The sequence below is a fragment of the Mercenaria mercenaria genome, chromosome 9, assembly GCF_021730395.1.
Source record: "Mercenaria mercenaria strain notata chromosome 9, MADL_Memer_1, whole genome shotgun sequence".
Classification (NCBI taxonomy): Eukaryota; Metazoa; Mollusca; class Bivalvia; order Venerida; family Veneridae; genus Mercenaria; species Mercenaria mercenaria.
The window spans coordinates 64,357,782-64,381,348 of record NC_069369.1 but is presented as its reverse complement, the minus strand read 5'-3'; the positions used below and the strand labels follow the sequence as shown (position 1 = coordinate 64,381,348).

At 36.1% G+C, this 23,567-nt stretch overlaps 1 protein-coding gene across 3 annotated transcripts; it reads right to left on the bottom strand.

Moving 5' to 3' along the window:
• Positions 1-527: 527 nt before the first annotated feature.
• Positions 528-23,234, bottom strand: LOC123547303 (solute carrier family 23 member 1-like). 3 transcript variants are annotated; one of them, XM_045334284.2, is made up of 14 exons: positions 23,126-23,234; positions 17,131-17,267; positions 11,176-11,313; positions 10,126-10,381; positions 8,939-9,030; positions 8,315-8,496; positions 7,349-7,469; positions 6,736-6,892; positions 5,941-6,194; positions 5,198-5,303; positions 4,631-4,798; positions 3,787-3,882; positions 2,268-2,489; positions 528-1,754 (listed from the first exon to the last, which is right to left on the bottom strand). In XM_045334284.2, the coding sequence occupies exons 2-14, from the start codon at positions 17,257-17,259 to the stop codon at positions 1,732-1,734; spliced, it is 1,944 nt and encodes a 647-aa protein (XP_045190219.2). In that variant the 5' UTR covers positions 17,260-17,267; positions 23,126-23,234; the 3' UTR covers positions 528-1,731. The 3 variants fall into 3 exon arrangements, 2 of the variants coding, with proteins under 2 accessions (XP_045190219.2, XP_045190220.2); XM_045334285.2 differs by lacking the exons at positions 17,131-17,267; positions 23,126-23,234 and adding an exon at positions 14,015-14,146 and having other exon boundaries at positions 529-1,754; XR_006685622.2 differs by lacking the exon at positions 528-1,754 and having other exon boundaries at positions 2,447-2,489; positions 5,952-6,194.
• Positions 23,235-23,567: the final 333 nt, after the last annotated feature.

The following is a 23,567-nucleotide window of genomic DNA, read 5'->3' as shown; positions in this document are numbered from 1 at the left end:
GACTGGATAACAACGGGTTATATCAAGCTGGCTATACCAAAATTAGACAACTTCCTTAGAATACAAGCCATTTTAACTTTCACCCTGCTAAATTTTATAAAGGACTTGTTCATCTTCAGATTTGTACAGCTCTATTAACTGTTAAAAGAGTTGCTTACCAAAAAGATACTAGCTGAATAGCAAATAATGCAGATCGTGATCAGACTGCACGGGTGTGCAGGCTGATCATGACCTACACTGGTCGCAAAGGCAGAATCAATCGTGTCCAGCATGATAACAGTTAAACTACATAAAGAAACACTGTATCGAAGACAGTCTTTTCACATATATGAGCCGTGCCATGAGAAAACCAACATAGTGCGTTTTCGACCAGCATGGATCAAGACCAGCCTGCGCATCCGCGCAGTCTGGTCAGGTTCCATGCTGTTCACTTTCAAAGCCTTTTGGAATTAGAGAAACGTTTAGCGAACAGCATGGATCCTGACCAGACTGCACGGATGCGCAGGCTGGTCTGGATCCATGCTGGTCGCAAAGCCACAATGTTGGTTTTCTCATGGCGCGGCTCATATATTTATTTTACTTACTTTAAACGCATCTGAAAGTATTTTACAACATAGATTTTGAAACATTGAGCAAATGTGGGATAAATCTATAGAATGCAATTTATCAATATAGAATAAGATATAAAGACATTCAAATGTACTTTTGGAATGGTTTCCGACCATTTTATTTGATGGTAAAGACTTGTGCGAGAAACACTTGTATACAATATAATAAAAACGCATAACAGTATTGGATACAGTAACTTAAAATTGCAGGTTGCTTTCAGCTGGTGTATAACATCTATGTAATTGTAAATCTCTAAAATGTTTAAAAAACATATTCACTATATAGAAATATAAACGTATACATTTTGGAAAGGCCTTTTAAATCTATAAAAGGATAATACAAAACTGAGCTAAGAGTTTATGACCGCAAACAGATATTTCAATAAATGGAATTTAACATATTTTTTGATGAAGGCTTACAACAAGGGGTAATTCCTGCAGAGTCATGTTTTCCCAAGGTTAAATGCGGTTTGGTTAGGGCATCGAATTTGCCATCGGAGGGTCAAAGGTTTGAATCCAACCCTACCTTGAACACATCCATGATGAAACTTGTCGAAAACAAAGGAAATAGTTAAATAGTTTGTCCTATAAACGTATATTTACCAACAGGGACCAAGCTACCTGTTGCAGTGTCAAAATCCATAATCAGTGAATAAAGAATGGTTGTAGTCAAAACAGTAATGATTATACGTCTGCCTCTCAGGATACTGATGATGATGATGATGATGATGATGATGCTGATGATGATGCCGTGACTTATGTTAAAATTCAGTGGCATGGTTTTACCCCAAACAGGAAGTTCTGTACAAAAAGCATCAAAACGTTTGGGTATAGGGGGTTACCCTTAGCTGAAAGCCTTAGTAAAGAACGTGCTGATGGTTACAGACATTTTGTTCTCTTTAATGACCTATATCTTCTTTTAGCGAATCAAATTTTAAAAAGCGTTACAATCCCGCTTAAACAACTGCATAAGATCTATGCCATGTGCAGCGTAGATGCGTTTTGAATGCAAATGTTTTCTGTATTTCTGGAAATAGTGCACTCTGACCCCCGGACCATATTATGTGCTGTCAATGGGTCTTTTATGAAGATATCATTCGAAGCATCGTCGCCGTTTCCCCAGCTACATACGTGTTGAACTTGAATCTAAATATGGATGTAAAAAGATGGTATGGATTATGATGTTAACTTGTTTCCGTAAAATAACAAACACACGAATATGCAACGAAACATAGAGTGCTTACATGTTAAACAAACCACCTTTTACTTCAGTTTGCCAAAAGATAAGGTCTTATAGCATACTCGTTAGTTATCAGAAATGGTGAATATAATATAAATCTGACTAAACGAAAGGGCCTCCGTAGCCGATTGGTTCAGGCCATTGACTTCTAATCACTTGCCCCCCACAAATATAGGTTCGAAACCTCAGCTTGGATGTAGAATTCGTCGTGTGAGGAAGCCATTGGTTCTTCCTCCACAAGCTGGAAAAGTCTACATATAACCTGTATTGTGTGGGTGTGTCACTACACTAAACTAAAACAACAGAACCACCCAAATGATTGTAATATGCACTTGTGAATAAGAAACAACTTAGCACTATAAAATGTATGTAATATTTTGGTACAATAAAATAATAAGAGAGAAGGAAGACATAATTACATGACTCTGAATTTTCTTTGAAGATTTCATCTGTGAGTGTGTGAGGAAGTTTGCCTTCTCCAGGATTTGGTAGAAATGGTATATACTTAATAAATCTCGAATCTCTTATTTTCTTTGGTAACCAAGGATTATAAATGTCGTATCCCTCTACATATACTTTCTGTTTAGAGTTAGGGTCTTCCACGTTCTGCCAAGTTGCAATACCCCGTTCTTTAATCGTACCTGCAAGTCAACAAAAAACAGGTAACAGCTTTTTGGACAATGTTTTTGAACAAGGAAGACAATCAATTTACAGTTATACCAAATACCGACTTCGTCTCTACTTTCCTTAACTCAGTATTCCATGTCTATAAAAAGGACTTTAAATAAAACACCACGTGACGCGTATCTCCTTAAAAATCAACGTTGTCAATATGGTCGTCGTAGTCCGAACGAGGTTAATGCCAACTGCTTTTAAAGGGACTGGCCTCTGGATCGTTCGACAACAAACAAACCTATTTGTTTTAGATATCTGGAAATAAATGCTAAAGGCTTTAAAACTTAATTACTGACACACTATATGTTACGGAAACACATGAGAATAAAAAGACGTTAAACCCGAACACACACACACACACACACATGAGAATTTGTTGTTTTACTACTTTTTACGATGAAAATCGAAAAGCTTTTGTAAGGCTTTTACTCCAGGTAAACTGTCTCGATTATAAAAATCTATATTTTGAAGTCATAATTCACTACTTCCGCTATATCGCTATTGGTTACGACGATGGGAAATGTCTTTATTACCGCGGCGGTCCGGGGTTCGATTCCCGACGCGGTCATCTTTTTATCTTGATTTGGAATTTCAAAAATATTTTAGAAACAAAAACTCATATTATAATGTTCATAATATGACTCAACTTCAACTTCAAACTTCTTTGAAATAAAGATTATTTTTAGCCAAATCTGGAGGTCAGTGCCTTTAAGGTATCCGATCCACAAATAGGTAAATTTCGATGCCTGGTGACCCCATGATTTTTTGGTATCATTTGAAAGAGTTGTGTCTGATGAACAAGATTTAATAAATAAGATGACCATAAATAATATGCAAGAATAATTACAGTCCTTTTTTATAACCGCAAAATGATAAATCTTACACTGTAACAACTGGATTTCTATTGAAGTGTCATTGAAGACTATAAAGTAAAAAAATAAAAATTCTATAACATATTTTTATCATGTAATTTATATTTTCTTTTTCAGTAGATGATATACTTTAAAATGATACCAAAAGTATATGAGGTTACCAGGCATCAATATTTGATATATTTATATAGCACTGTTATATAGAACTTGCTTATTTGTGGATCGGATACCTTAAGGCATTTATTTCTAGGATCTGTTTTATTTCAGGAATTTCTCATCAACTGTATAGAACATTTTAAATTGATAAGAAGTACAGAAACACGTATACGAGTATGTGAAGTCTGTACCTTATGTAACTTGTAACTATGTTACGCAACAATGATGCACTTACCCGGAACTGTGTTGTCCAGGATACACGCAAGAACTCCGCCAAACATATTTGGATTTCCCAGTAAGATTTTCAGTATTTCATCAGCGCTGTCGCTGCCTACAAGAAATTATTTTATAAGAAGTTCTTTATAGTTAAAAGTATGTCCCAGCAACGGGTCAGATCCCAGAAAGAGGAGTCAAGATATTGACCTAACTTGGTAACATTTGTTGCCAAGATTTTTTTTCCTGATAATAACAAATCAGATACAGCGTTTCATTTTGTTTTGACTGACGTACACACTTAAAATTAAGTCAGTGCGTATTTTAAGAAAATTAGTGTGTATGTTTTCCTGCTACTTTGGAACATGATAAGAGTCAACCTTTACCCTGCTAAATTTCTTTAAAGAACTTGTCGATCTTTCAATTTGGACAGTACCATTAACTGTTAAAAGGGGTGCATACAAAAAAGATACTAACTGAATGGCGAACAGTGCAGATCATGATCAGACTGCACGTATGTGCAGGCTGATCATGATCTACACTGGTCACAAAGGCAGAATCAATTGTGTCCAGCATGATTAGGGTTGACCAGTGGTGTTTTTGTGACGGACCGTCCAAGACGGTACCCTACGTTGTTCCATTATTTCATTGCTTTTTCCTTATTTTCTAATTGTTTAACTTGTGGATTTTCGTGCAAATGTCAATCATCGAGGTTTTTCTTGCTTTGCCTTCTGTGTAAGCTGTTGTAAATGCACCGGCAATCTAAGAACTGGCTACTGCCATATTATATATAAACTCAAAGAGACTCTGAACGGAAGTTGTTTGCTTTTCGCGTAAATCATCGATGGTAGCAAAATAAACTGAACCTGTAGCTAGTTCATCAGGGTACTGTTCAATCCAGTAGGGAACCATAAGACCTGTAAAGATTGATGTGCCGATGATGGCTAAGTTGCGGCTCGAACTCAGGTCGACTGCATGCAGGTTGGACAGGACGACACCAGTAAACATGCCGTACATTGTAATAAGGGCACCACCTAACGAAATACAAGTAAATTCAACAGAAGATTTAAAGAAACTGGTAAAGATTAGACTGAACAGAGATGACTTTGGAAAATGTAACACTGAAGAGTATATTTATTTGTATAATTCTACTGCAAACTGAGACATCCAACAGTGACTCATCGCGATATATGTTTTACTTGTCTGACTAATTTTTGCCTAAATTTCAATATTTACGTAAAACTTTCTCCTTTTCATTTGTTCTAACGATCAATTGTGCAATTGTTGTTGTTGTTTTCGTTTTATCATGTTTTGGGACATTTTTACATGTCCTTGTTTTAACACACACTAAAGTCGTGTCTGGTTATTGCCATTTTACTATATTTTATTATGTCCTAAAGCCTTTTTATTACTGAAAATTTGTCCAAACTTACCTAGAACTGGGTAAGGAATACAGATAAAGACGGCGGAAAATTTTCCAATGATTCCAAAAATAATATATATAACACCGCATACAAAGAACACACTTCTGCTGGACACCTGAAAACAGAATGGTTATTATTTCAGTCATAGTTTTCAATATGTGCAAGGGGTAAACCAGTCAAAGGTATTTGTTTCGTAAACTGTATATACTGAATCAAAAAATAAACTAAATAGAATTTAAATCAATCATACAAAACAAAATATACGCGGAAAGCAAAATGTCAAATGGTACGACAAAAGATATTAACAATATTTAAGTCGTCCCGTTAGAATCTGTAATGTCATCCGTTGCGCTTGGAGGGCGACGACACACGACAATGTGATACGACAACGCGACAATGCGATACGACACACGACAATAAGAAACGACACTCGGCACAGTCGGCAATGCGATACGACGGACAACAATGTGACGGGATAATGTCGCGATATCATATTGTATTGCCGCGTGTCACTATCACGATATATCGCAATGTCACTTCGCGATGACGTGCGTCGTTTCGAATTATCGCGACGTCACTTCGCATTGTCAATCAGTTTTGCTGTTTGTTGCCGCTTCTGTATGATTAGTTCGAACAACGCCAATTTGTTTATGCTTCAGGTTGATGTATTTTAGAGACAAAACGTCAGAAAATATATCCACGACGTGAACATGTATATAAAACATGTGAACAAAAAGGAATATAGACCTTACTCTTGTCACACCTATTGCTCCAATATTTCCGCCGTATGTAGTGGTAGCATGACCACACCCTAGTAGCCCAGCCAGTGTACTACAGAAGCCCTCAAGGGCTATACCTCTGTTTACTGCATGTGCTGGCGGGGGCGGTGTTCGACACATCGCTGCGCATGCGTAGTAATCTCCAATGGAATCGAGGATAGAGGTGAAGGTCGCTATCATGAAGCCTATGAAGACACTAACGCTGAAGTCTATTGGACCGAATTGACCTGGTGACATAACAAAGTACAATAGTGTAATGATTCGTATAGGTCCATTTATTTACAAAATGTCGAATTTCCGCCTAAGGCCGCTATCTAACTCGACAGCAAGAATAACTGAAAGGCTGGAATCATATCTTGGTATCGTTTGTTTGACAGCATGTTGGCCATAACGCTACCATATTTTCACCTACGCATAAACTCACAACAAAGTCACATGCGTGTATACCTGGACACAAAAAATGACCATGATGTCTTCTATCGTTAACTTTGTTTGCGCATGTAGAAACAGGAGGTCGATTATATTTGTTTAAAACGTTGTGTAGACACACTCGATTATGAAGAGTTCGAATGCATGCTTTGGATTTCATAACTATATTTGCTGCAGATTGCACGTATCTGTGGTAGATCTACTTTATCTTAGATGTACTTTATCTTAGCATATCTGATCACGTAACTAAAACACCTGTAGGAAGTTACTGGTATGACTTAGAAGGATGCGCATGCGTATAGCTAGCAAAATGTAATTGTTGACAGAAATTTATATTACCTGGATAAGGAAAGTAGAACCAACTTGAAGTTTCAATTATATAACTACGTGCGTCGGTACGCGTGTAGAATCTTGTATCATTTTTATTGTTCGGAATCACATCCGTCGCTGTCATAATACCACACACTGCCCAGCCTATCAGTATTGCTATTAGAATCTGTAAATGAAAATAAAAATTGAAAAAATAGTGTGTTTTCATCACTGAGTGAACGTTGATCAAAGTAAAAAAAAATCACACCCGTTGTATTTCATTCGTCTCCTTTTCAGTACAGCAAAGGTTAAAAATGCTCGGATACAAAGACGTTTCCAGATATTGGCAGTAGCAAAGTATGATCCAGACGTTGATATTTTTTCTCACTTGTAAACATAAAATAACTTATATTCGTATATAATAAGAACACGTCGTTAGCAATACTTTTCCTATAAATACCTAGTTATATTTAGTTTCTTAAAGCATCCGGCCGATTTGCCACCTTGAAGTACATGAAAAAAACGACAGACTTGAACCTAGCTTAAGGCGGTAGTTATGTTGCAATATCAAAATCTACATTTAATATGTAATGTTTCAAAATTTGAATAGGATACTTGTCATGTTCATGTTTAGAAAACTTACTGCAAACACTTGATGGTACGGGTAACGTGTCATGTGACATTTCCTCTTCCTTGTCCATACTGGCACGGGTAGTTTGATCTTCGACATATACAAAGCTAGAATCAGTGATATAGCGCAGGTCCTGGAGCAGAAAATGTAAAGGGACCAATACACACCATAGAGTCTAATGTAGAGCGAGATTTGGCAGGTAGTAGACGCGTAGTGACACTCGGCAATTTCCGTGGTATTACGTGTTCTCTTAGGGCTCTTCGGCATTCTCCGGACGTGATACATATATGAGCCGCGCCATGAGAAATCCAATATAGTGGCTTTGCGACCAGCATGGATCCAAACCAGCCTGCGCATCTGCGCAGTCTGGTCAGGATCCATGCTGTTCGCTTTCAAAGCCTATTGCAATTAGAGAAACTGTTAGCGAAGAGCATGGATCCTGACCAGACTGCGCAGATGCGCAGGCTGGTCTGGATCCATGCTGGTCGCAAAGCCACTATGTTGGTTTTCTCATGGCGCGGCTCATACATGCTCCAAGCGCACATAGCTAGCTTCCGTAAAAAGCGGAGAATGCCGAAATAGTATACGGAGAAAACTTAATTTTCCGATTGTCATTACAGGTCCACTACCTTAAATGCCAGAGTAGAACATTTTCTCATTCAATGCATCAATCTCTTTTAATATATCGTTTCTTGAGGCACATTTATTTTTTTGCGTTCAAACATTCTGGCAAAGAAAAAGTCCGAGTACCAACGAATACCGTGTAATTGCACATACACCGCCGATAGGTTAACCATCTTCCGAATCGCTTTAGTGCTAGCATAAGACAAACACTAAGAGACGACATGTATCTATATCTAGTAAACATTTCGGGAGTGAAAATTATGGGCGCATTAAATTAAGTACAACTGTACTTGAAATGTTATCTTAAGTTCCGCATAAGCATTCGAGCGTGCAGTACGGTACACATGTACTTACATGAAGGAGATTCCCCAATGGGCCTTCGCAAACTTTGCCGTTGCTTTCATGAGGTAGATTCCAATCAGAAAAATAGCGGGAACGATGGTGACAGGGCCAACGAACTTCAATAGAAAGCCAACCAAACCTGTCACCCCAATTAGACAGTGGATACCTCCCGCTAATATGAGACTCCCTTGAAGCTGAAAATCAAAGGAGTAGAAGTACAGTGAATTATTGAGCAACTTTTAATCTATGATTTCACATATTATAAATGCTCCTTTTATTAGTGTGATGGAACTTTAAGATGTTACTTTACATGTCAATGCAGCCTGGCTCCCTGACTGCATGGTTGTTTTTTTATAAATACTGCAAACATTTTATGATAGAATTTAAGCCTCTAAAATAGCACACATTTTTATATGATGGCTGGCTATGTTCGGAGCCACGGGCAATGTCAATATAAAAAGAACCTGCTGGAGTTTCTTCCACTGTAATGAAGAAAACTTACATATGAGAAATATGGCAGGAGAAAAACAGGGACGGGAGTCGGTCTAAGGTCAATGGAGGAACTATAGTGTAACTACTGGTTGATGACAATCTACAATAAGGCAGTTAAAAATATAACAAAATAATTCTTTATACCAGCTGAGTATTATGTAACACGGTTGGTCTGTTTAGAGCTATCAGATTCAGAGTTGTGTTTTGAAGAAGAGATTCATTCCTTGCTAGTGCAACTGAAAACAAAAGATAAGTCCACATGCTATTCTGATTGAATGAAAGTTTCTCTTGTCAACGTATAGGCTGAAAAAATGTTACATTTACTCGAGATTTCTGAAATTAACAACAGCTGAAACTAAATATTTACACAATCTGATATGTAACAGATCTGTCCATTTAATAGCGGAATTGAAAGGATGCATAATTAATGAGGATTATAACCATGCAGTTTGGATAATCTTGGCTGGGCAAATATTAACGCAAAAGCACACATTGTCCCACATGTTTATATATACGTAAGACTGTTCTATACATAATGTACTCTTAAGTGTTTGTGTCAGTGGTCGAAAAATCCTGGAGTTTGAAACGCAGTATAAAATAAGTGTACATGACGAAGACCTTGTTGATAAAAGTTCCGAAATATCAATTGCAAACTAGTCCAACGGGAATATGAGCATTGTAATCATATAATAAACTGTAATAATATAATAATCTCATTCATGACCCCGGAAACGAGAACGATGTTATACCTTTAATCCTACTTGACCCCAATATTGCCCCTTCTAATCATTCAGCTAGGTTCATATGAAGATCACTGATAACTTCTGGCTTCAATCTTATAAAACTTGAGATATTTAATTTGAGCTCGCTATTGGCCCATTTCAAAATTTGTGCTCGCTATTGGCCCATTTCAAAATTCGAGCTCGCTATTGGCCCATTTCAAAATTTGTGGTTTAAAAACAACCAATCACACGCTGGTCTCCATATTCAAATTATTAATCTTGGACCCTGGTCAGTAAGTCTCACAACCATTTGGTTAGCTTTTATATATTTTGAACTTTCAACAAACTTAAGCGCAAATCAAACATTCGATTACCGGTGTCGAGACTAGTTTGATATATGAAATAAAGTTTAGACCTTGCTAAAACTAAAATCTCATCATTTTCTGAAGATGCGCAGTCTGATTATGATCTGCACTGTTGGCTATTCAGTCGGTATCTTTTTGGTAAGCACTCATTTTAACAGTTAATGGTACTGTCCAAATTGGAAGATGGGCAAGTTCATTTAAAAAAATAGCAGGGTAAGGGTTTAATAATTAGAAAGCTGCTTACTTTCAGCAGGGTCCAGTTCACATCTTTCTTTATTAATGGCCGCCATGGCAAGTAGTGGTATGACATAATCCGGGGCTGCACCCTGAAAGAGCGGAAGCCTCATTCCCACAAACGTCATCAACAGTGTAGTAATACCGCTAACAAATAAAGTAGTCCCGAGCAATTTGGCTTTGAATTCTTCGTCATTTTCAGCGCAAACTGTTTCTGCAACCAGCAATGACACCGATAGGTTTCCGGACAGGGACAGGAGAGCTTGCTGGAACAGACATTAAACACAATTTAAGCATACTGATACAGGCAGGTCCTGAAAAGGACGAATAGTTAACAAGAACAATCGAGATCGGGGAACACAGTCTCCCAGAAACGGACACATAAGGAAGTAAATATATGAGCCGCGCCATGAGAAAACCAAGATAATGGCTTTGTGAGCAGCATGGATCCAGACCAGCCTGAGCATCCGTGCAGTCTGGTCAGGATCCATACTGTTCGCTTTCAAAGCCTATTGCAATGAGAAAAACCCTTAGCGAACAACATGGATCCTGACTAGACTGCGCGGATGCAAAGCCGCTATGTTGGTTTTCTCACGGCGCGGCTCATATACTGTTTTCAGAATTGAGGGTTAGTGACTGTCTATATCTGTATTTGAAATGACACGTTATGGCAGAAATACACCATCTCAAAGCTGATTCATTCAACACATATTAAAGAAACTTGTATCGAGATTTTTTATCACATTTTTGAGTTAAGACATTACCTCCATTAAACAAAATTTAAAGCTATTTTTGCGATTAAAACAATTGTAAGTAATATTCTTGCATAGAGACACTCTGGTACAGATAAAAACAATCTTGTTTGAATACTTACGAAGAAAGTGCCTAGTGCACTTTGATGTTCGATACGTACACATGTTGTTGTGTTACGATCAATTTTGCGAGGCAAATTTTAAATGAATTTTGTTGTTCATAAATTATTATCGTGGTTGTATTTTCTTCTGCGTATGGCATAGCACGATATATAATGGTAGACACAAGCAAAAAAAAAATGTTGTACCTGCAGACCAAAGAATACGGTGAGGTATATAGGAGGCGATTCGGATACATTGTAGATCATTACATCTTCTCCCTTGCCCTCTGTGGTAATTCCATCATCTACTTTGTCTCCGCTTGGCCTTCCATCAAACACGACGTCCTGTGATAATGAAAGAATTGTCTAGATTACTTTTACTGATCTGTCATGAGGAAGGGAGATAACATGAATGTGAACTATATCATTATAAATATTGTTTGAGGAATGACCCCTTAACAAAAAGTACGTACATACGTTGTGGATAATATAATGTGAGTTATGTGATACCATAGTTTTCACAAATCATATTCTTCATACAACCCTTTGAAGGATATCAAAATAGGGGCTTGCAACAAATCTTATTTTTTATAAGACCTTGTTTGACTCTTTTGTAAGCAATTTGTTAAATATCATGTGGGTTGACTAAAAATATTCACATGCCGTTTGAAAAAGCGTCTTGTCAATTTTGGATATTTTAAAGACCCACCACAACCTAGTGTCTCTCCCTACCCCCCCCCCCCCCCCCCCCCCCCCCACCCAACATATACACACATGAAGTTCATGAAAAATTCTGACAGAACAGTTATAATACAGTTATACTACAATACGACAGGTGGATGATTTAAGGCCCTTTTTGAGTTTTTGTCACAGTGTGTTTTTTTTTCACGTGTGATTAACATCGTGGAAATGCAATAGAATACAGTTAATTTGTGTTGGGTCCTGAGAAATACAAATATCTACTTTGTTTCTGCCAGGCCCGTGTGCAGGATTTGATTGCTGGGGGCCCGACCTGGGGTGGGTTCAGGAGGGGTACCCCCTCCGATTGTGAAATTTTTTTAATATGGCACATGAATAGATGCATTTTCCTGCTACCTGAAACACCTTTAAGGATGCATGAATGTATTATATATTTAAGGAAAAGTCTACTTTTTAATCATTTCATCAAGCCTTTTCAATGTATGTATGATTGTACAGTCACAGTGTATGGACTTATTTTTCTGTATGATACCCAGTTGAAAAAAAATGTTGAAGTTTTAAGATGATTATTAAGTAGACTAGCTCCTAGACTATGATGATTTTTTTCACATTTTTATGATTTCATGTAGTGAACTGAGCCAGTCTATATACTATGTCCAATATTACAATTTTAACATCAGTCCTCTTAGAAAATCTCTAGAATAGACTGGCTTTTGTCTCTATGAACATAAAAAAGAAAAAAAATCATAGAAATATCGTAATGATCAGTCTGGTGGCTAGTCTAATTATTAAGGGTATCCTATTTGCAAAATGGCCAAATGTTTTTAGATTTCCAACAAAACAAACGAAGTATTATGACAATTACTATTTACATCATAGATTTCAAATGACAATGAACTCTTAACTGTACCAAAGATCTATAAAAATAAATAGATGTGTATTTTATACTTCTTTGACTGTACAAACTATAACATCACAGCACATATTAAATATCTGTATGTATAAAACCTCTCATAAGTAACGAGTTTTAGATATGTTTTGTAAGATTTACTGAGAAACTATTTTTAAAACTATGAGAGTTTTTAAGTAAGGTTATTGGACCCAAAAGAGTAAAATTGATACAGTAGTTTCAAATTCATAATTGTTGTAAAATAAAAAGATAGGATAAATATGTATCAATTTAATAAATTTGGGGAATGTGCCTTAATGTAAAAACAAAATACAACCATCATAATGTTTCAATTTTCAAATTCATTTTATGATTTACTTAACAAAACCAACAATGTAATGATCATTTTATAACACTTCCAAAGAGTAAAAAACATAATAGTTTCTCCAATACCCAGTCAAGTACCGATCAAGCGATAAATAAAGCATGCACAGATAAACTTTTACCTGTGACATGCCTGGGGCTAATTTCCACTACTGGACATGGTTTTATGGCTCTTTAGCCAGTGTATTGCTGTCAAATCAAGCCAGTTGCGCTGGTGTATAAATTTGTTAATTGAGGGGCCCATAGTAATAAAAATCGTAACTAGCCAGCCAGCTGGGAGGGGGGGGGCGGGCCCCCTGGCCCCCCACCTGGACACGTGCCTGTTCTGCAGTTACTGACGGTGCTATACAGGAGGCAAAGACAATGTGTTTAATGTCTAACAATTCTGTTGAATTGATGTACATGTAGCAGTATGCACAGTGCTTGATATTAAGGTTAGACCACACTTTGTTTCCGCAGTGTAAAATAGTTATTTAGCTACAACATGATTACTGAAAAGAGACTGACTAAATAAAAAAGCTGAAAAGCGCTAACAGATAAAGTTGAGAAAACACATTTATTCAAGAAGAGCCTTAAATTGTCCATCTGTGTTCCTTAATGCGAATAACCTGTATATGTATAATGTTATCTTTGAACAAGAATACGGGTTGTACATTACAGAAGCGTTTGATATGCCATAGCATACTTTAGTTTACATGACAAAAAATAACCGTGACTTAAGAATGGAATGATTCTGTGACATAAGATATGTCTCAACTGGAACTATACGGTTGCAGAAGAGTTGCCTTTCTTGTTGGAACTTGACATTTTGAGAAAGTGTTTTGTAAATGTTAAACCTGATAAATGGGACAGATTAACGAGATGCCCTCCTAAATGTTGTGTTTTGTATGCTGTTTTAAGTGAAATGAACACAGGTTGATAAGAGTATGTTTGGAGAGTATAGATGGTTTATACTACCTTAATTGAGGGAATCGACACATGGCATAAACTGCATGATTTAAATGAAACCTGAAATTTTTACTAAATATGCCGAAAATGTAAAATTGAGCCACATGAAAAGGAAAAGGCACTAACCTTGGCACCATTTTGTCCGTTCGTATCGTAAACCAATGGCATAGTGCTGTCACGTGATACCATAATGTTATTGTGCAAATATTGTTTGAATAAGAAAAGTATATCTATTCTAATGCATGATAACGCATCTTAATGTTAAAGCATATCTTTAATAAATCACGTTTGATCCAGTGTATATAGAGCACATAAGGTTATCTCCTTAAAATTTAATTTTAACTGGTAATGTGATAAGGCCTAAAAAAAATTCTTTGTTTCCGGTAACATGCTAAAAAAATTAGGATAGGTAGGTCGGATTTTTTTTTTTTTTTTTTAATAAGGGAGACTTTTCGGAAATTGTTTTTGTGTCAAAGAAATGACTACAAATAAGGAGGTTATGCCTTTAGAGCATCTGTAAGTTGATTTCTAACATCACTGGCCATGTTTAAAGCTTAACAAGTGCAGTTTTGCAACTTTTGTCAAAAAGTTGAAAAAAAATATTCTCCAACATTTAGGGTCGGGCCAGAAATTTAGGGTAGGTCGGGATACCGGAAACAAAAATTTTTTTTTACGCCTAACAGTCCAGCAGAAAACAGTATCTCTTATTATTATCTATTCTGACCTGTAGATAGAGGTTCGAAATGTCTTTGACATGCTATAAATAACTGCTATCAAAATGTGTAGTGTTATCAAATATTGTGTCATGACTTATCTTGACCTTCTATATGTGTTAGCTATAATTTCAATCTCATTGACAGATAGAGTGTTTTTCACAGCTTTTTTTTTTGAGAAGAAAACCACTGGTTTAAAGTATGTGCAAAATTGTTGCCCGCAAATATTACTGTGGGTCTACAAAAACATGGTAGGAAATATAATTAAACTTATATAATTTATTCTTTCTACAGACTACTTACTATGATCGATTTCATATTATGATCATGTTTTAATTGATTTAATATTGATAATTTTGTACTCCGTGTCAAACCCAGAAAATAATCGTGTTCAACTACATGTATAAGAAAGTGTTCTGTGAATGGGGTTAGTCCAGACTTAACACAGTTTTTAAATGTTTTTTTTTGTTTTGTTTTGCATTGGTCGTATGCTAATTAAAAAAGAAGGTTTCAAAGGATTTGTAAAACATGTTTAAATTTCAAACGGGAACACTATTTCGTCTTTTTGGGAATACACAATGACAAAATCGACCAAAAAAAAAATGAAAATGTTTTCGGCATTATTGCAAATACTTTAAATAATGATAAAGTTACTTCCGTGTCGTTAAGCATTTGCGTATAGAAACATGAAGATGTAGTGTTTAAACACACTGATTTAATGCAAATGGCAAATATGGAAATCATGGAATGGCCAGTAAAATAATCTTCTGTATGTTGCATATAAAGGGACTCTATGCCTACATTCAAATATGTTGATTAACACACAGTTATCTCCCGTACCTTACAGCTTTTCATTTGATTAGGACATGCACTTTTTCTATTAGATCATATTCTGTAAAGCGTTAATACTAACTTATTTTAGGTCGATTCAATGCTGAGCGCCAAGCAAGGGAGCTACTGGTACCATTTTTCACATTTTTGGTATGATGCGGCCGGGGATTGAACCCACGACCTCCGGCACTCGAAGCGGACGCTCTACCAATAGGCTATCGAAGCGGTTTGATATAATATATCGTGTGTTTGAGATAAGATATTCGAGATTCAAGATAAGATGTCGTGCACTCAAGATGTCGTGCCCTCGAGATAAGATGGCTTACGCTCGAGATAAAATTCCGTACCAGCGAGCATCAGTAATGTTATGTTACTAAACTCAGCTTTTCATGTCCCCACATTTATGTATGGGTCATGTAGCATTGCTGCTGTTCGTACGTTCATACCAAAATTGTTTAAATCGTCTAGCCACGCACGGGCTTAATTTTACTAAATGTTTACAGTGGACCTTTTAGAATATTCTTGACTTAATAGTTTGTTCGATTTCAGAATAAATTATTAATCGCAATCGTTAATTAGTTGAAATGTGTTGATGCCATGTTGATATGTTAAAAAGCATGGTCGCCATGTATCGCCTTACTTTCTTACAGTCTGTCTAGGCAAAAAATATGTCATGGGAACATTAAAACTATGAACGTCCACACGTTTTGATTTGTACAAAAACCATTGCCGCTCTTGGAATAAACTTTAAGCTGTTTAACTCGTGATCGATCTAGGACTATCATAATCCTCTTGAAAATATGAAATTCTCCCGCGCGCTTGACATCTTATATCGAGAGCACGACATTTTATCTTTAGCGCAAGACATCTTATTTCGATCAAACGACATCTTATCTCGAGCGCAAAGTCGTGACGGTGCCCTCTACTTGTGCCGGCAAAACAACATCGCAGTAAACCAGCAGTTCGATTGTTCAACAAACAAAGCATCACAGTTTCTTCCACACATAATATCTTCATCAGCATCATCATCATCATCATCGTCGTCGTCGATATAATAATCATCTTTTGTCGCCATAATATGTATACACTGTACATGGTAAAACGTGGCTCTTCATGTTAAACTCATGTCCGGCACGACCAAGATGGACTCTCAGCGTACACGTTCTATAATGATTATGTGAAGAAATAAGACAGACAACGGACAGCAAATGACTGCAACAGCATCTAGTAAACATTATGAGCCTAGATGTGCTAAAACATATGTAAATTTGTTAAAAAGAAATTGTCTAATAATAGACTGCATTTTTTCAACGCTTTTTGGTACATTGTCAAACCAAACTTTGGCCGCATTTTTGGTTCCGAGTACCAAGATGCGTTAGTACCATATTGCAGTACTGTCCGCTGTTGCGTCATCGCGGAGAAAATCCGCCTTACACGGACCGCGGCGGGCCGAGTTTGCGTCCTCCTGAATCGTATATTCTTACCCGAGACAACGTGACAGGCTGTAATTGAATAAACTATATATATACAGTTGTTTGTGTACTAATTGAACGTGAAGACTACAGTATTTGACAAATGTGCAACTTAACACGCTTACTGAAATGAAAATTATATCCCTGTGCGCACTGTATAAGGGAGGCATTTTTATTATTAAATGCTACAAGGGCAACATCAAGCTCTTAAAGGTAATACACTCACCGACAGGTACATATTTACGCCTTTTCCGCCTTCATGTGTGCTGTGCAGGTCCACTACACCGGCAGTCTCAAATGCGACGTTCGTGTGGCCATTTCCATTCAAATTGTCCTTTGATATCGCAGAGTCCATGTTTAAGCCTGTAAAATATAAATTTATAAAATCCTCTTCATCTTTGAATACATCCAAATAAAAATAAATATACAACAAGAAATATCTTTAAAAATGATGGTCGGCGAATTGTAATAAGGAAAGAAGTTTATGAATTTTTCATCTAACATTCATCTTTCATCTAACATTTTTCAAATTGCAAAACTAAACACCGCACTTTAACAATTTAAATGGTTCTCTTTTAATTTTTCGCAAAGGTTTCGTAGGGTTGCAATTTTGTTTCGTTTATCCTTAGACGAATAATTACAGCAGTAGTTTGATGAATATTCATGAAGCGGTTCATGAGAAGTGGTCATTAAACGTGTTTATATTTTTAGCTAAATTGGTCCCTATCCCCATTTGTAACAAAATAGCAGGAGACCGTACGATATTGTTAGACATAGACATAGACGTAACAAGGGAAATCTTTTAAAAAGCACTTCTCTACATAAAAGACTCTTATCACACCCTTATTCATGTGATACGCAGACCGTATTCAGCTCTTTCTTTAATTTGATATATGTTGGTATTTGAACAGGTTTTTATCATATTTATTAAACTTACTTATCATTTTGAGATATATCAATATTCTTGCTAAATATGCTGAGCCAAAGTTAGCTTTAAAACTGTGAACAACGTCGTTTAGGTTAAACGCTTTGTCTACATTTCACTCAGCGTAGCACAATCAACAGAGTGAAAGAAATTGACACTCTCGTCCAATCAGGCAGAGTGTTGCATAAATCTTCCATTTTGATAAATTATCTATAATGCGTGATCAAGTAGTTTGATTTGCATACTGAAGTCACGTGGCATAGGTAACGAAAACGAATTTAGACGGCGTCGCCGAAAAACCTTCAAATGAATAAGATTGAAGATGAAATCTACATACGCTACAACATATCACTGGCACCAGATCAGAAAGAAAATGCCTCCGTACGTGTTATACCCTACCCCTAGGTATTCTATAAGAACCATGGTCGTGAACGGGAAATTATACTAACCCGTTTCAATCGTACATTTCTCAACTTAAACGCGCAGTTCGGTGAATGGGTATGTAGCATATTGAACAAGCGATAATTTATCTTCCATCGTGCACCAGTCACATTGTCTCAATATTCCATATTGCTGAGATTATCAACATATTTTATGCTTTCGTCAACGTTACAGAAAAAACTTGCTTGACCTTCCCTAATGAACATCCGGTCTAGAGGTCACGACAGTGTGCACATGTTTGGCGAAACGTAAACAAACAAAAACAGAATTTAAAAAATCACAATTTTACACTAAAACTCGAAATGATGAATGAAATTCATCTTGTATACGATATTTAATTTGAAATCGTACATTGGTCTGCATCTGTTCTGTTTATTTATTCATTTTGCACATTAATGCTGCATTTTCACATTTTAGCGAACACGTGTAGTAAAGTGACGATTGACATACATTTTCACAACAGCCAATCAGAATGGTTTTTTAATCTAGAACGGAACTTCACCAGGGAAGTTCAAGCAAGTTTTTTGTGTTACGTTGAAATTACTATAAACTACGCGTTGTTTTTCTAAGATAAGATGTATTAAAGAAATGCGACCGGTACTCAATGGAAGATAAATTACCACTTGTTTGATATCCATAGTACACATTTACCGCACTGCGTGTTTTAGGTATGAAATGCGCGATTGAAACGGGTTAGTATATTTTCCCGTTCATGACCATGGTTCTTATAGAATACCTAGGGGTAGGGTATAACACGTACGGAGGCATTTTCTTTCTGATCTGGTGCCAGTGCAACATATAGTTAATACGTTGTACACCGTTTTTCATCACAATTTTACAGCGTAACTAGCAAGATAAATAATTTGATGGATAAATGCGCTATACATCTAACAACTTTTCTCTTTGTGTCAAGCTCATCGGCATCCACTAAATGATATCTTATATTTTGTTTGGTTCACAGATCAGAAAGAAAATGCCTCCGTACGTGTTATACCCTACCCCTAGGTATTCTATAAGAACCATGGTCGTGAACGGGAAATTATACTAACCCGTTTCAATCGTACATTTCTCAACTTAAACGCGCAGTTCGGTGAATGGGTATGTAGCATATTGAACAAGCGATAATTTATCTTCCATCGTGCACCAGTCACATTGTCTCAATATTCCATATTGCTGAGATTATCAACATATTTTATGCTTTCGTCAACGTTACAGAAAAAACTTGCTTGACCTTCCCTAATGAACATCCGGTCTAGAGGTCACGACAGTGTGCACATGTTTGGCGAAACGTAAACAAACAAAAACAGAATTTAAAAAATCACAATTTTACACTAAAACTCGAAATGATGAATGAAATTCATCTTGTATACGATATTTAATTTGAAATCGTACATTGGTCTGCATCTGTTCTGTTTATTTTATTCATTTTGCACATTAATGCTGCATTTTCACATTTAGCGAACACGTGTAGTAAAGTGACGATTGACATACATTTTCACAACAGCCAATCAGAATGGTTTTTTAATCTAGAACGGAACTTCACCAGGGAAGTTCAAGCAAGTTTTTTGTGTTACGTTGAAATTACTATAAACTACGCGTTGTTTTTCTAAGATAAGATGTATTAAAGAAATGCGACCGGTACTCAATGGAAGATAAATTACCACTTGTTTGATATCCATAGTACACATTTACCGCACTGCGTGTTTTAGGTATGAAATGCGCGATTGAAACGGGTTAGTATATTTTCCCGTTCATGACCATGGTTCTTATAGAATACCTAGGGGTAGGGTATAACACGTACGGAGGCATTTTCTTTCTGATCTGTGAACCAAACAAAATATAAGATATCATTTAGTGGATGCCGATGAGCTTGACACAAAGAGAAAAGTTGTTAGATGTATAGCGCATTTATCCATCAAATTATTTATCTTGCTAGTTACGCTGTAAAATTGTGATGAAAAACGGTGTACAACGTATTAACTATATGTTGCACTGGCACCAGATCAGAAAGAAAATGCCTCCGTACGTGTTATACCCTACCCCTAGGTATTCTATAAGAACCATGGTCATGAACGGGAAAATATACTAACCCGTTTCAATCGCGCATTTCATACCTAAAACACGCAGTGCGGTAAATGTGTACTATGGATATCAAACAAGTGGTAATTTATCTTCCATTGAGTACCGGTCGCATTTCTTTAATACATCTTATCTTAGAAAAACAACGCGTAGTTTATAGTAATTTCAACGTAACACAAAAAACTTGCTTGAACTTCCCTGGTGAAGTTCCGTTCTAGATTAAAAAACCATTCTGATTGGCTGTTGTGAAAATGTATGTCAATCGTCACTTTACTACACGTGTTCGCTAAAATGTGAAAATGCAGCATTAATGTGCAAAATGAATAAAATAAACAGAACAGATGCAGACCAATGTACGATTTCAAATTAAATATCGTATACAAGATGAATTTCATTCATCATTTCGAGTTTTAGTGTAAAATTGTGATTTTTTAAATTCTGTTTTTGTTTGTTTACGTTTCGCCAAACATGTGCACACTGTCGTGACCTCTAGACCGGATGTTCATTAGGGAAGGTCAAGCAAGTTTTTTCTGTAACGTTGACGAAAGCATAAAATATGTTGATAATCTCAGCAATATGGAATATTGAGACAATGTGACTGGTGCACGATGGAAGATAAATTATCGCTTGTTCAATATGCTACATACCCATTCACCGAACTGCGCGTTTAAGTTGAGAAATGTACGATTGAAACGGGTTAGTATAATTTCCCGTTCACGACCATGGTTCTTATAGAATACCTAGGGGTAGGGTATAACACGTACGGAGGCATTTTCTTTCTGATCTGGTGCCAGTGGTTTGGTTCAACATTTTGAGGTGTATAATCCGGGTAGATCTGCAGACGAGTCGGTTTATCTTTAATTAATCTCCACTTCTTAAATTACAATTTATGTTTAGTCTAGCCTGTTTATAGAGAACAACATCCATAGGGTAGGACAGCGTACTTTAAAATATTTAATGAAGAAAATAAAAATCTTAAAACAGCTCCTTGTGATAAAACGAGGTTATTGTGGTACTGTCAATCTCTTCATTCTTTATAATTTTGTCAAATCGACGTACTGAAAGAAAAATTGAAAGATGAACTGAAAGATGGGCATTCATATCCATCATGTCTCAGCGGAAAGCGGATCTTTCAAAACAATTTTTATGTGGAAACTAGTAACGGGTTGCTCATCTGAGAACTCCAGCAGGTAGAACGAATTGAATTCCAATCGAGTGCACGGTGGAATTCAGTTCGATAGGTTGGTATGAATGGCATTTATATATTATTATGCGCAAAATAAAATCAGAACAGCAATGTTACTTTTAGAAATCGTGCCAGTAACGTATGATTTGAGATACAGAAGCGAAATTAGCGTTTTTATTTATTCATTTATTTAATTAACTATTTAGTTTTGGAAGAATTTTCTATATTAGCTGTATTGCATATATAGTGTATTTTCCGGCCTGTCTCGACGGGACGGTATTTCGATAGGATTTTTGTATAAAGGGTGTCACCCCGTTATTGAAGTACTTCCGTATCGTTGTATCCTAAAAAGTAGTTATAGTCTCCATTTTGAAGCCATCCCTATTTTGACTGGTTACGTTTCAAATGTATTAACTGACATTGTGTAAATTTTGTGTCATTTCTGATGTCTTTGACAGTTGTTTTGTCTGTTTTCCGAAGCAGGACCACATTTCTGCGCGGAAGGATTAAAACATTAAAGTAATCCGGACCAGACGACCTTGACAGATGCTTATGGATTGTAAACATTGAAATGTAGCAAAAAAAGGTTTATTGTTGATGCCACCGGTTGCTTCTTAATTAGTGATAAATGACTTGAATTGTGTTAAACTTTAGAAATACAGAGCTGCCATTGCTGTAATTTTGTTGTGAAATTCACAGTTCGTGTCCAAAAATGCTTGTGTTACTATACAGCAAAGAAAGAGAAGTGATACCGGACCGTTCTGCACGTTATATATGCACGTTGAAACTATTCGAATATATTGCATAACATGCATGACATGATTTCAAATTAATGTGATATGCTGCACATTATTTTATAGCAAATTTATACGCAAAAACATAAAAAATACAACTTTAATGATCAAATTGTTTGATGTTTTCAATCATCAAAGTAAATAACATTCTTGTTACATACGAAATTAACGAAATTATATATCCCGTGAAAAAAGAATGTACCATTCAAAAGATCTTTACCTGTTAAATGAAAAGTGTTTTCCTTAAGATGTTTTCCTCATTTTCGCCTCACATTTTCGCATAGAACTTACCATGCAACAAAAAATAATTTCACAAACAACTAATTCTATATCAATACTACTAGTATACTAATTCTATACTGTTTAGTCAAATTATCACATATTGGAAAACAGTATTTACTCACTTGGTCATCTATTTCATATACACGCAGTGATTTCAAAAATGTACGCAGTAGGTCCAAAATTATCTTTTAATCAAATATTTTTTCTTTGGAGTATGCCCAATAACATTTGCAGAGTCTCAAAAAGTGTGAGTTTCGAACTGTTTCACAAATTAAGCGAATGCACGAGAGAGATTGCTAGAATGTAAAACTAGGCTACATAATGCGTGCGGTGCTATGAACCAGTTTGTCGGAACTTTCCAGATCTTTGGTGAAGAAAGTGGACATGTGTGTATATATGTATTTAATAAACGCAAAGTTTTCAACAAACTACAGATTACAAACGAAAACAGTCAATAACTTCATCTTTATAAAACAAGTTAACATTAATTAAAAATTAAAACTGTAAAATTTACCTTTCAATTAAATGGTAAAAAACGATCTAAATTCACTCATTCATCCCTTGTCACACAATCAAACGTATAGGATGTTTTGAATACGGTCTTGAAAGGAACATGCAATTTTCATATCAAATATACTTTTCAGTCACACGTGATCCAAACTATTTAAATTAAAACGAAAACGCTTGAATATTCTATGATGTGAAAACTATGTTATTTAAAGCAAATTTGTTCTTCACTTCAAGGCTTGAAACGGTGTTTTATGCATTGAAAATATAGGGGTACATACTTAACCTCAATATGTATATACGAAAGGCCACTTTCATTCATGAAATATAGATTTGAACTAACCCTCCCGGCCTCAAAAACAACGAAAAAAAAACAATAGCAACAACAACAAAATGTGTCGCATTATATATGACAACTTTCTATGTATATCTAAACGGAGATCATGACA